This window comes from Macrotis lagotis, chromosome 1 (genome assembly GCF_037893015.1).
Source record: "Macrotis lagotis isolate mMagLag1 chromosome 1, bilby.v1.9.chrom.fasta, whole genome shotgun sequence".
NCBI lineage: Eukaryota > Metazoa > Chordata > Mammalia > Peramelemorphia > Peramelidae > Macrotis > Macrotis lagotis.
In genome coordinates, this window is record NC_133658.1 from 270635868 (window position 1) to 270650771 (window position 14904).

General features: G+C 36.4%; 1 protein-coding gene across 4 annotated transcripts in view; it reads right to left on the minus strand.

The window, feature by feature from the left end:
* RBBP8NL (RBBP8 N-terminal like) overlaps positions 1–14904 on the minus strand; it is a 75688-nt gene that overhangs the window by 43300 nt on the left and 17484 nt on the right. The window contains exons 2-6 of one of the 4 annotated variants that reach the window (XM_074210420.1): positions 6668–6748; positions 5262–5391; positions 4029–4071; positions 2740–2835; positions 1345–1457 (exon numbers count right to left, since the gene is read on the minus strand). In XM_074210420.1, coding sequence (XP_074066521.1) covers positions 1345–1457; positions 2740–2835; positions 4029–4071; positions 5262–5322 — 313 coding nt within the window. In that variant the 5' untranslated portion in view covers positions 5323–5391; positions 6668–6748. Of the gene's footprint in view, positions 1–1344; positions 1458–2739; positions 2836–4028; positions 4072–5261; positions 5392–6667; positions 8055–14904 lie in introns of those variants that run through there. The other 3 variants (XM_074210421.1, XM_074210422.1, XM_074210423.1) reach the window with 3 other exon arrangements.

Consider the following 14904-nt stretch of genomic DNA (forward strand, 5'->3'; position numbering starts at 1 on the left):
ATATATACATATATTCACATCCTTACATATATGCTTGTCAATGTATGTATGAACAGAATCAATTAAGACTTTTTAGAGAAGCACAAAGTCATGATTTCAGTAGATTATGAAGAGAGCTGAAGAGGCAAGAAGATTCAGTCATCTATTCTATCCCTCACTTCCTGAATATGAGGTTCCTTTGCCAGCTGACTTTTGTGGGAGTTTTCTCCCAGTCTAACACAGAGCCTCTCAGCTGCACAGGAGCCCAGGAGCTAAAGCTCCTTTTAGCAAGGGCTTTCTCAAGTACATCATTTATCTTGATGAACTACATATTTAGGGGATCAGGTAGGAATTGAGTGTCATTAAAAGCTGGACCTTTGAAGGACTTTTCTCTGGTCCCTGGATCATCTAGGTTCTTGACTAGAGAAGCATCAGATGGCAGAGGGGAGCACAATAAAGACTGAAAGCAGTCCTTGGGTACTTTTTTAGAAAACGCAGAAACCAGAAATTTCTAGGAAGATCAGTCAAGTTGCCAAAGTGGTTTCCTTAAACCATAGTGGGACTCCCATACTCAATAGGCTCCAGCGTCTCCCTTTTGTATAAAGGGAAACATTTAAAACTCTTGACATAGTCCTAACCCATCTTCCTGAACTTGGTATAAATTAATCCTCTTCCCACGCTCTGTAGTTCAGTCAAAATTGCCTTTTTGCCACTCCATCTCTAACCTCTGTGCCTTTTCATAGAGTGCCCTTCCAACCATGCCAAGAATGCCCTCCTCACTCACCTGAGTCTCTTAGAATACCTTATTTCCACAAAACTCAGCTCAGCCACCATTTTCTACACAAAGTCTTTGCTGAACCTCCCCCACCTTCAAAACCCAGCTCTGAGTGCCCTCATTCCAAATGTGCTTTGTATTTGTTTCATATATTCAAGTTTATAATACACACATATATGCATGTATAAATATACACACTAAATGTAGATACAGATATATAATATATACACACATACACATGTATACATATGAATTATGTGCCAGTATACCCACATCTAAATAGATACATGCACACATGTAGACATATAGGTATGCAATATACATACTATTCACACACAAACATGCAACACAAACACATGTATGCATGTGTAATACACACACCCACATATCCATATATATGTGTATGTATGCGCACATATATTTATATTTGTTTATGTCCTAAATATTTCTCCATACCACAAGGAATATAAATTCCATGGGTGTAAGGGACAGCTTTATTTTCTTATTTGTATTTTAAGCCCCTAGCACAGTGACTGACACATAGTAAGGACTTAATGAATGCTTTTTAATTAATTTAATGATTAACTTACTGAGGATGAAGATGTGCTGCAGGCTCTGGAGATGGGAATTCTCATATTCATGCTGTTTCTTCTTAGCCAGCTCCTGAGTCACCATGCATCGGTCACAGAGGCCAGCCCGCAGCCTGAAATGAGATAGTTGTTGACTGTCCCTATACTAAGGCTGCACCTGCCCTTCTCAGGTCTGGCCCAGTGGAGGTACCTTTGTTCCTGACTATTTAGGTCTGGCAGGAAACCCAGGTTGGAATAACTTAGATAAAGTTTAGAATTGGAAAGGATTTTGGGGTGTGACATGCTCATTTTCCAATTGCATTTTAAATTCATAAAGAGAAAGGCCAGTGATGAGAGGAAACCTCTCTCTTTATATCCTACAGGTGTTTATGAGAAGTTGAGTATAAAAAGGAAATTTTGCAAAGTGAATGCTAATTTAAATACAACCAAAGAGAGATTTTTTTATGGAAAAATACTCTTAAAAGCATTCTGCGTGTACTCTGATAGTCCTAATTACAGGAGGGAGTGTGGTACAATTGAACTTGAGTCTGATGTCTGAGTCTGCCATTTACTAACTGAGCATTTGGGGAAAGTCATCTCACCTTTTACGGCCTCAGTTTCTCATCTATAAAATGGAAATCATACTTGAACTACCTACCTCACATAATAGTTGTAAAGATCAAGTAAGATTATGTATGTGAAGAGTGGGACAGTCTAAAATCTTTAAAATACTATATAAATTACACACACACATAATTAACAGTAATCAGAATTACCTCTATTTGGTTGATAAATTTGGATTTTCATTTATGGGAATTATTGGAGAGAGTACTGAATTAAGAATCAGGAGACCAGAATTATAGTCCCTTCTTGGTTGATGACAAACTCTATAACCTTTGTGCAAATTGTTTCTCTTTTGGGTCATTAGTTCCTTCTTCTATAAAAAAAGGTACAATACTTCTATTATCCTCACAGGGGGATAGTAGAGAATCATATAGATAGGAGGGCATTTTAAAAATGCTTTCTATATAAAGATGAGGTATGAAATAACAGATTATTAGAGTTAGAAGGGGCTTAGATTATGATTATTTATTCAGTTGTCTCAGTCATAGCAAAGGTACTAGAGTGATTTGCCAATTTCTCAGAAAATTGAGGCAAACAAGGTTAAGTGACTTGCCCAGGGTCACACAGCTAGGAAGTCTCTGAGGTTGAATTTGAATGCAGAAAGATGAATTTTTCGAACTCCAAGCCCGATGCTCTATTCACTGAGCTACTAAAGTGGGGCTCATTAATGCTTTCAAATTGCTTTGTGTTCTTGGAATCTCTTAAATGAGAAATCTTTTCCAAGTCATGTTCTAGAAGGACCCTGTGGGGTGCTGTTCATTTTTCTGGGTCCTCCCAAGATGCAGGACTTACCTGTTCTCTAACACCTTAACATTCTCCTTCAGGGCTTTCTGTTGCTCCCGAAGCTGGTGGTTTTTGGCGAATAGCTCTTCAATCCTCTGGGCATCTCTAATTCAAGAAGCAAGGAGGAAACAATGAAAATGACCCTTTCCTTGCCTTCAGCAGGGAAAATTTCCAAGTCAGAGAAGTTTATTAAAGTTGACCTGGATAGAGGAAGGCCTGAAGGTAGGGGGGAATTCCACCTTGGAGGCCATCACAATAGCTCATTTGAGAAGTGATGAAGGCCTAAACTAGAATCATAGGATTTTTTTTTTAATGGGAAAGGATCTAATCAGGATTAGAGAAATGATAATGAGGAAGATAGTTTCAAGAAAGCATGGATAAAATGAAGGGGAGAGAGGAATCAACACTTAAAGCTTGGTACAGGGAAACTAAATGGCACAGTGGGATAGAGTTGTAGGGCCTGGAGTCAAGAAGAACTGAGTTCAAATTTGACCTCGGTCACAGTCTGTGATCCTGGGCAGATCACTTAACCTTCTTTGTCTCAATTTCCTCATCTGTAAAAGGAGCTGGAGAAGGAAATGGCAAACCAGCCCAAATAGGGGTTTAATGGAAAGATCACTGTTCTGATTAATCAGAGGGTCTGGGTTCAAATTTTGGGTTTGCCACAACTTTTTGTATGACTCTATCCTAGTTGCTTAGATGTTGAACAATAAGGGTTCTTAGAGAGTGTTTAATTCAAGTGATATGAGAAAGATTAAATGACTTGCATCAGGTCAACTAGAAAGTAACTGTCAGAAACAGTCTGACTTTGCTCTTAGCATTCCTACTACTATACTCACAGCTGTCTTTTCTTAACTTCACTGGTTCTCAGTATCGACCGGAGAATGAGTGGGATGGGGCAGATAATCTCTAAGGTCTGGCTTTGCTTAGACATTCTATGATTTCTATATGGTTCATTCATATAAACTAAGGATCATGGACTATTTCCAGTTTTCAAAGAATGGTTTTCCTCCTCTGCTTTCCCATTCCTTTGGGTATCCTCCCACCATTGGGGCTATTTTGAACTTGGTATCCATCTTGTGTCATAAAACTGAGCGACCAGTCAGAAATTTGAAGGGAAAAGTTAGTATCCTGTAGGTATCATAAATCTCCTGTGATCGGGTGAGGCACCCTAAAGTGGAAAGGGATTTTGCCAAACACTGACAAAGATTTCCTTTGAAGTTTTCCTCTGGACCCTTAGGGAGAACACTAAGATTTAGCCTACACAGCAATGGGGCCCCTTCTTCTGCTAAACTCACCGACATTTCTCTGTATTAAGCTCCAACAACTTGTTCTGCAGCCCTGCAAGAGGGAGAGAATGTGAAGACACTGAACATTCCATTTTAGAACCAAGTCACTGTCTGTTAAGTGTATGGGCACATTATCTGGCAGAAGGGTATGAAAATGAAAGTCTGGGGTCCTCTTTTGTAGGAGGAGCTCAGGCTGAAAAGGGATATTAGAATTTTGGCAGTGAGCCAAGGCATCTTCCTTCATTTCTCATCCATGGCAAAGGCCTTTTCTGACTGTCTTTAACAATAAATTACTATGATTTTCTTTCAAGGTTATATCAGGGTATTTCCAAAGCTGTCTCTTATCCTTCATGCACTTATCTCTGAGGCATCTTGGTATAGTGATAAGGGTCTTTGGATTTAGAGTCAGAAAAATGTAGACTTGCATTTGCTAGGTGATTCAGTAGACAGAGTCATTTGGAATCAGGATCATTTTTATGAGTTCAAATCAGGGCTCAAACATTTACAAGGTGTGTGAGCCTGGACAAGTCACTTAACCCCATTTGTCTCGATTTCTTCACCACCTTTGTAAAACAAACTGGAAAAGGGAATGGCAAATCACTCCAGTGTCTTTGCCCAGAAAACCCCAAATGGGGTCACAAAAAGTCAGGCATAATTGAAATGCCTGAACAGAAAATTTCTGATTCTGCCATTTATTTCCTGAATGACTTGGGGGAAAATATTTAATATTTCTGAAGTGTTATTTCCTCATCTGAAAAATGAAGGGTTTGGAATAGGTGGTTTCTGCGACTCCTAGCTTTAAATCTATGATCTTATATCTTTCTCAGGGGAAAGAAAAGACCCAACAGAGTGTTCCCTCAGCATGCACCAGCCCCTCTGGGTCCAGGCTCTGTGAATACTTATCCTTTGAGTCCCAAGTCTTCATTCCAGGGTAAGTTGAATAATTCTTGCCCAAATGATTCCTGCAATTCTGTGATGGGATGGAGACCCACAAAGGAGGATATGTTCTCTTTTTGCAGGAGAGCTGCTTATTTTATAATCCATACATGTTTTTTTATGAGATGTTGGTTGGGAGCCTTGTCATTTATACTGGTCTTCATATGGGCATTTTGAATCTTCTTTCATTTAAGGTGCCACAGGATTAGAGAGCTTTTTAAGGTACAGCTTACAAGGTTCTGGTCCCAAGGATTATATAGCCCACCCTGTGACCTTACTCTTGTCTCCCTAGAGGCTGAATCTTACCAAGGACTTCTTTTTCGTGGACGTCCTTTAACTTGTTCAAGCATTCGATGAAACTGTCCATGGCCGGAACCTGGTCCTGGCAACTTTCCTCTTTTCCTCTCTTGATTCTTATCTCATGTTCGTCTCTGATCTTAAAAAATAAGAGTCATTATCTTATGAGAGAATATGAAGGGCAGCAGTAAGGAAGACAACCAAATGGTCCTTTTCTTGACTTCAAATAAAATTAAAAGAATCTAGAGAAAGGAAATATCATTTCTGCCTCTGATGATCAGCAAAGGTTTCTGGGAAGATATGACCTTCTAGCCATGTCTTTCAATAGAGGCAAAGTAAAGTGAATGGTGAACTCTACTCCCAAAGTCTTACTACTCCTTCCTACTTCTCCCCAACCTCCCACTCCACTCCCCTGACCCATTTTAATGAGTGTTATACTGAAATTGGGAGTTTGCAAGATCTAATTTCATTTCTTATTTATTTATTTATTTTTATTTTACTTTTTTTACTTTTTTATTTTTGCAAGGCAAATGGGGTTAAGTGGCTTACCCAAGGCCACACAGCTAGGTAATTATTAAGTGTCTGAGACTGGATTTGAACCCAGGTACTCCTGACTCCAGGGCTGGTGTTTATCCACTGCGCCACCTAGCTGCCCCAAGATCTAATTTCAAATAGTAACTTTTGTTTTTTAAATTAACTGTATGACCATAGGCAAATTTCTTTAATTTTCTTAGATTTTTCTCCCTTTAAAATAAGAAAATTAGGTTCTCATCTCTAAGGGCTTTTTTAACTCTGAAACTCTTTTTTTAAAAAAAAAAACTTTTCCTGTGATTCTCCAATCCAGAACACAATTTCTACCAATCCCTTGAATATGCTATTGGATGAATATCAAGAGGACAGATCTGACATCTGGGCTCACTGCCATGATAAATTTTGTAGATTGGAGGAAAGGCATTCCCTGTTTCTTAAACATTAGAATGAAAACATATACACACATATACTGCAAAAATCATTTAAAATTTCCATCACCTAACTTAACAATGTACAGCAGAGGAAGACTGAAATAATGAAATGTCTATCCCTCTTATTGGGTTAAGCTATCAAAAGACTTGCCATGAGTTACTTGTTTGATGTTCTTAATTTTAAGTTCTAGAATAGAGTGCAAAACAGTCTTATGACTTGGTTGTTGAATTTAATGAACTTGTATTTAATAACACACATACCAGGAAGCTTATGAACTCTCTTTTCAAGACTCTTTTTGGAAACTCACATTGCAGTAAGGCCAAATGGAAGTTGACATATGTGGGAAGCTGTTTTCCAAGAGTGGGGATCATTTGAGGTAATTCAGATCTCATTGTGGCCATTCCTTTATTCATTCATCTAGTCATTTTTTGATAAAAAAAATTATCGAATACCTGTATGCCTAAGTTGATGCTCCTAGATGAAGGAGAGGCAGAAGGAAAAGATGCAACCTCTGTCCTCAGTGGGGCTTATATCTAGCACAGAAAGACATAGTTTAGTAGAAAGAGAACTAGGCCCGGTCCCAAGGAGTATAAGTTTAAATCTGGGTTCTCAATACACACACACACACACACACACACACACACACACACACACACACACACACACCCCTATATACATATATATCTAAAGATCTCTCTCTCTCTCTCTCTCTCTCTCTCTCTCTCTCTCTCTCTCTCCATAAAAACCTCCCCCTCTAAAAAGAACCAAAAATAAAACCATATAACCCTGGGCAAGTCATTTAACTTAGTTGTTGAGTAGATAAAGAACTGGATAAAAAGCTCAGCTTAAGTCTAATTTGGATTTGAAACATGAATTTGAACCCTTCTTCAGTCACTTACTAGCTTTATGATTTTTGGCAAGTCATTTAACCGCTCTCTCTTTTGGTTTCCTTATCTATAAAAAGGGGAATAATAAGAACTCATCACATTGTGATGATAAAAAGGAGATAATGTTTTTGGAAATCTTAAAGTACTATCTAAATGTCAGCTCTTCTTATAAAGAGGTTGAATGTATTGTCTAGAGCCACTCAACTTAGAAAATAAAGAGGGGAAGAGCAGATGGATCAGACTGAGTATACTCAAGGGCATTCTATGTTGGAAGGTGCCATGAATTTGAGCAAGGGATTGAATGACAACATAGCAAGCTGAAAGATGTCTTGGAATCAATTGATGATATTTTTATAAAAAAAATCAAAATGATCTAGAAAATAAAAATAGCTTACTGACCCATAATCCTACTTTTTTATTTCTAAATTTTTTTCCTAATAATAACTGATATGTATCTGCAGCTTTAAAATTTGTAGCGCACTTTATAAACATCTCAGTTGAGAATTCAGTACCTTTATGAGGCAGGTACATCAAGCATTATTATTCCCAATGGTCATTGCCATTGCCATATCTCCAATTCCTATGGTCACATGGATTATAAGTATCAGAGGTAGGATTAGAGTGAAGATTTGTCCCTGAATCTAAATTTCTATTCTTTCTCCCACACTAAGACTTCATTATCAGATGAATCTGCATACATATTAAGGAAATTTTTTAATGATGGTATTAGAAATGTATTAAGCAGACTTTAACAATAATATTCCATAATTATTACATTACATTACAAAAACAATATTACATCTTTTCAGTGATAGAGATAAACATATTCTTAGTTGGCTATAAAATTTTTGATTTAGAAGATTTTGTTTAAAAAAATAAGAATTAGGCAGAAGTTTCATAAAGTATATTATTTGAGGAAGTATATATAAATTTATATATTATATATAATATATACATATAAATATACTATTTGATTTACTTTCAAAGGTAATTATTTTTCATGTAACAAGTGGTCAGCCTACATTCTCTATTTCATTAATACAATGTTAAGAGAGGTAGAGTTAAGTATGTGGTATATTGGGGGAACTTCTATGGAGGATTTATTGAAGGATATAGAGCAAGCATTATATGGGATGTCATTGGCTCAAAAATGATGTCACAGATCTATTTAAGTATCACAATAAATGTAAGCTATTGCTTAGGACACTAGGTAAGAATGACTTGGAAGAGCCCTTCTTCCACAGTTTTCTCATTGATTCTCCCCTTCTTCACCATCTGCTCCCCCCATCATCTTTCCCCATCTTCTATGAATACTGCCTCCTCCCATTCCTACCTCTTTAGGAAGGAACCTCAAATCCCTATTCTACCAGAATTCTCAGGGCTACTCCCTTCTCAGGGAAGCCAGGCTGGGCCCCTTCAGGTTCCCTGCCCTACAATATAGATATTGCTACTTACAACATTTGGATTAGTTGGGAGTCATCACCCATAAATAATCCTCCTAATAAGGTGGAGGACTATGGTCTTACCATGCCCAGTTACTGTGATCTTTCTGGCCTTACAAATTGCCCTGTCACTATACCATTCTGACCCCTAGACACTTCCATCTGCTCTACTAATGCATCCTAAAAGTATACTAGATGGCACTTGCCATCTACCCATCTACTACAGCCTTGGGACTTATGGACCTTTCTATTGCAGCTGCATCTTCAAATGGCTATTGTCTTTTCCACTTGGAGTATGAGTTTGAGAGAAGGCACTATTATTTTTCTATTTCTATCCCCAGTACTTACCATTTAGTGTTTGGCATATAATAAATGTTTAATACATCCATTTTCTTTAATTCATTAATTTTATGTTATTATTATTATTATTATTATTAATGCTACTACTATTATTTCATAATTATATAATTTTATAGGACTTGTGATTTCATTGGTATGGGGAACTTCCAATAAGAAAACTCCTATCTGAGCAAGTCAATACCTGCTCATAACATAGGGTCTTAGTTATCTGAGGTACTAAGAAGTCAAATGACTTGCCCAGAGTCATGCAACCAGTTTCAGTCAGAAATGAACTTGAAGCAGTTCTACCTGAATCTGAGGCCAACTTTCTACTATACTAAACTTCACATATGCCATTGTAAGACAAGTGTAATTGTCTTACATTATCGATTATTCGTGTTATCTGGAAATCACTTGGCTGCCTCACTCAAATTCCTTTCCTTTGTCTCAACAAAAATTGTATTATTATGCCTCTTCATCAGATAGAATCAGAACCAGGAGGTTCTGATAAATTCAATTTCCCAAAGTGAAAGGAATGGCCTCCCAAAGTGATTCTGTGAGCTCTCCATCAAAGGATAACTTTAAGCAAAGACTGGGCTCATAAAGGAGGTTGCTACTTGGGAAAGGAGACTAGAATTCTTTTAAAATTTACAACTGAATTCCAGGATCATCAGGCTGGAAAGTCCAATGGAAGGCTGTCTAGTCTACTCTCCCTTTTGATAAAAAAGGATCATAGATTTAAAATTTAAAGAAACCTTGGAATTTATCTAGTACAGTACCTACATTTTCCAAGTGATGAAACTGTAGCTCAAAGAGCTATGGTGACTGATCCAGAATCATACAAATAGTAAGTTACTGAGACAGGAGTTGAAATCAGTTCCTCTGCCTTCAAACCCAGCATTTTCCCCATTATAATATATCTTTGAGTCTCACTCTATCCAGGTATAACTGTCTATCTTTTTCTTTAACAAATGTCCAAAGTAAAAGGTGAAAAACTTAGATAGACCTGGAAGGGAACACAGAATAGAAGCATTTTCTTTCCTTGTTTGTTAGTTCATTTAAAAAGTAAGTCCTCATTAAAGAATGGAAGTGGGTTATAAGATTGGTTTGCCCCCTGTTTTGTGTATTTATATGATTTTTGCTTTTATTAATAATTGTTGAGTTTACAATTAAAAAAATAAAGCAACTTTGATAAAAGGGACCTAGGAATGTATACCTGGCAAAGACCTTGGAGTTCTGCTTTGAAATTGTATAGGCCTTCTAAAATGACTCAATGTTTTCATAGGCCTTTTCTTTTGAGTATCTCAAAGTATTTTACAGATTTTCCTTGATCCTCCCACTGATCTTCTGTGAGGAAGGGAGGTGCCAAACATATAGCCCCCACTTTTTCTTTGAGCTTTTTCAAAGGTAGACTCTCCTTCACTATAAATACAAGGTGTGATTGGTATACATTTTACAGCTTAAAATGCCTTACCTTTTACCTCCCACAAATAGAGTATTTTAAAGTTCACAAAGCACTTTCGCACCCATTATCCCAGTTGAAATCCACAATAATCCTATGGGATAGTTAGTTAGGGCAGGAATTCTTAACCTCATTTTATAGATGAGGAAGCTGAGTCTAGAAGAGGTGAAATTATTTGGCTAAAGTCACATGGCTGTGATAAATCTGGTCTTTCTCATCATGCTCAAGCACATATTGATTGGGGTAGATTAGATGATTAGATGATTGTCTAGAGAGAAAACTTTTGGTAATCATGACATCCTCTTCTGAACAAACCACTGTATTTATTTAATTTAGATGTCATGAACTATTGATTGATTTTAATGTAGCTTCACTAGATTTTTGGGGGAATAAAAAGACTCCTAGGCTCCTAGAATTGCAAATCAAAGAGCTGAAAAGAAATTTAAAAGACATTTAGTCTAATCTACCATCCCAAGTACAACCCTAAACATCCCTTGATATGGAGCTCACAAAACCACTTTGGACAGTCCATTCCTTTTGCTTTGGGAAATTTGGATTGTTAAGAAGTCTTTCCTTTCATTGAGCTAAAATTCTGCAGAATTCACCTCTTGGTTTTGATTCTATCTGATGAAGGGGTGTGGTGATGGGATTTTTGTTGAGACAAAGGAAAGGAATTTGAGTGAGGCAGTCAGGTTAATAAGATGTGATAATTGCTTGTAAAAAGTTTTAACTAGGTATTTAAAGTTGAGGTATAAACATTCACAAATAGTTTTGAGAAACCATGTTGGAAACATCAACCTTTGTGGTGAACAAGGGAAATTGTGAAATGGCTCATATTGAGTGTAAAATATTTTTATTTTTACCACAACCTTGTGCCTGTTACCTGTGTGTTCCCAGCATAAGTTGATTTTTTCTCTTAGGGAAGTAAGTGAAGAAGTTGGAAGAATGTCTCTACACATTCCAGATTGTTAAAATGATTTACTGAATCAACAGATGTGAATGCTTCCAAGGGGAAAAGAAAGGAACCTGAGGTGGGGGAAGGAAGCTAGCAGGTGAGAAATTATCTGGTAGAGGAAGAAAAGGAAGTAGAAGAATAGTAGTTGGTGATTCCTTGCTTGTAGTTGTGAGACATTGTTGTCTATTTTATGACCCAATAACAAAAATATCTCTTGTTTTTCTGGATAACTATAAGGTGTAGTGGACAGAACACTTGATCTGGAGTCAGGAAGACATCATTCTGGGTGCAATCTGGTCTCAGGCACTTATTAGTTGTTTGACCTTGGTCAAGTCACAAAATCTTGTTTACCTCAGTTTCCTCCTTTGTAAAATGAGCTGAAGAAGGAAATGATAAATCACTTCATTATCTCTGCCAAGAAAACTTAAAATGGGGTCACGAAGAGTTAAAAATGACTGCAATTATTAAACAAAATTTTCTTTCTGGGTTTTCTATACAAGACATAACAGAGATCACGCCAAAACTTATCCAAATGTATGCCAACTCTCTATTCTGCGAGATTCATCCATAGCACAATTGATGCCATCAGAAAAAACTTAAGCATTGTGAATAAAGTCTTGATAAGAAACAGAGGGCCACAGGGAGCAGGTTGTATTTTCCTCACTATTGTCTATCAAAGTTAAAAAATGCAGAAGAGAAAAATTAACTTGGGAAATGAACAACTGACTGAGAAGGCATTTCTGAGAATGAGCTTTGAATTTCTCCATCATGGGTTTACAATATAAAGTTGACAGATTCCTGATCAGAAACTGGGGATAACTAACAAAGTCTGATAAGGATGTTTTTGTCACATGTCTTGCAAATGTAATCAACATACCATTAAACTGAAAAGGATTGGGTGACTTGGAGGAGGATTGTGCATATCCTTGAAAATCAGAGAGTTTTTAGGGAGTAGCCTCAAAGAAGAAAGTCAGTCAGTTGGCAAGCTAGCTTTTATTAAGTATCTACTATATTTTGAGAATCCAAAAAAATGCAAAACAATAATCCCCATGAACTCTAAGGAGTTCACATTCTAATGGGGGAGACTAAATACCAACAATTATGTACAAACAAAATAAGTACTGTAGGATAAATTGTCAGCAATTCACTAAGATTAAGGAGATCTGGGAACAACATCTTACAGAAGGTGTTGAGATTTAAAGGAAGTCGGAAAGTAAAGAGATGGAGAAGAGGAAAGAAAGTATTCCTGGTTTGGGGGACTAGGAGTATTGTATGTGAGGAATATAAGAAAGACAATGTCACTGTCATTGGGAGAAGAATAGTTAAGAGAAGTCAGGACACCTAAAAATTCCAGGAGGCATAAACACAAGAAAGGAACCAGTAGGAAAACCCATGACCTCAAGTATCTATATGTAAATGTCCAAGGTTTAAGCAACAAACAAGAAAAACCAGCAATCTTAATTTAAGTGGGCAAATTTGACTTCAAAGGTATCACTGTGTTGGAACACATTACTGGACTATGGCTTCAAAAGAAACCCTATAGGTAAAAGAGGCACTGGAGTAATATTACATATTTAGAAGGTATACTTATGTGTACTCATGAGTAGAAATGTTGGAACCAGAATTAGGAAGTATGATGGAAGAGTATTTGGGTAAAGGTTGAAGGAGAGAGAAATAGATGAGATTTTTTTTTTGTCATTGATATTTATCTTGCAGACCACCTTGGCATATAGAAGGAATAAATGAGGAGTTTGGGAAACTAATTACAACTTTAGTGCAGAAGTATACTAATATATTATACCTCTGGGTATAATATGATGGGAGACTTCAGCTATTCAGACACATTCTGGAACTCTTTGCCCAAAACAGATTAGATAATAGCATTTGGTCACGCCTTAGTGATAATTTCATTCTTCTAAAGAAAGAGGAAAATATTCTGTATTTAATTCTTACTTGCATAGAGGGAGTAGCTACTGGGGTGGAAATGATGGGAACTTATGGGATAGGTGACCACTAGCATTCCCATTCTAGAATTTGTCATATATATGAGGAAACATATGATATGCACTTTGGATTTTGGAAAAATAGGTAGGATCCCATGAACTAAAAAGTTTCAGAGGAAGACAACTTAGGAGGGATGGAAGATGCTCAAGAATGAGATTCTGAAAATACAAAGGGAAATAAAGTGATTCAAATAAAGAGGAAAAATGGAATTTATTTGAAGAGTCCCATGTATATGCATAGAAAATTCATGAACCAACTTTGCTTTTTAAAATTGTATGGAACTTGGGACACTAATACACTATTAGTGGAACTGTGAACTAATTTAATAATTTTGTAGGGCAATCTGTAAATATGTCCAAAGAGTTATAAAACTGTGTTTACCTTTTGACACAGTTTTCCAAGTTGATCAGGTAAAAAAGGAAAAGAACATATATATTATGTATTCTACAATATTTATAATAGTTCTCTTTGTGGTGGCAAAGATCTGGAAATTGTGGAGATATCCATCAATTGAGGAATGGCTAAGTTGTGGTATATAATTGTGATAGAATATTACTGTGTTTTAAGAAATGATGAACAGGCTAATTTTAGAGAAACATGGAAAGACTTGCCTGAAATAATGGGTTAAATGAGTAGAAACAAAAGAACACTGAATATAGTAGCAACAATATTGTTCAAAGAATAACTATGAAAGACTAAGCTATTTTGAATGTTAAAAATATTCAAATAAACTACAAAGGGCATATGAGAGAAGATGCTAATCACCTCCTAAGAAAGAACTAACAAATAGAAGTATACATAGTATGACTTTGTATACTATACATACTTTTTATAGTATAGTTTTGCTGTGCCAAATGATGGCCTTCTTAAGTACAGGGTGGGGAGAGAGGGAGACAGTTTGGAACTTGAAATGTATCAAAAAAAATTAAATTGTAAAAAAATATGTACAGAAAATAGAAGCAAAACCAGGTAACAGGTTGAATATAAAGGTATGTCACAGACCTATATAAATAGTATTAGGAATATTAAAGCTTAGCTGTTTAAGGAAACTAAGGACAATATATAATGTTTAAAACTTATATTGGAAGAAAAATGAGAATTGCAGAAAGCATAGGATCTTTGCTTGGGGGGTAGTTTAGGTGATGTTAACAAAGAGAAAATAAAGTGGCTCAATTCTGATTTCCTTTCTGATTTCTCAGTAGTATAGAATTACATCTACACTGGAAATGACCACACAGATAATTAATGTTTTTAGGTGAACTTGATAAATTTAAGTCACCTGCTGTAGAGGAACTCCATCTTTGATTCCTGAAAGAATGGGCAGATGTGATTCCTCAATGATATCCTCAGTGATATATGAAAAATCAAGAAGAATGGAAAAATTGTCACAAGACTAAAAAAGGGCAAATGACATGATTTTTAAAAAAAGAGAACAGAGCCTTTGAACTATAGACCAGTGAGTTTGACTTTGATTTTTGGGAAAATTCCAGAAAAGATCATGAAAGAGATGGTGGACAAAGTAATTACAAAGAGCCAGCATGGCTTTGTTGAGAATAAATCATACTAGATTAAGCTCATTTCATTTTTGTGATAGATTTCT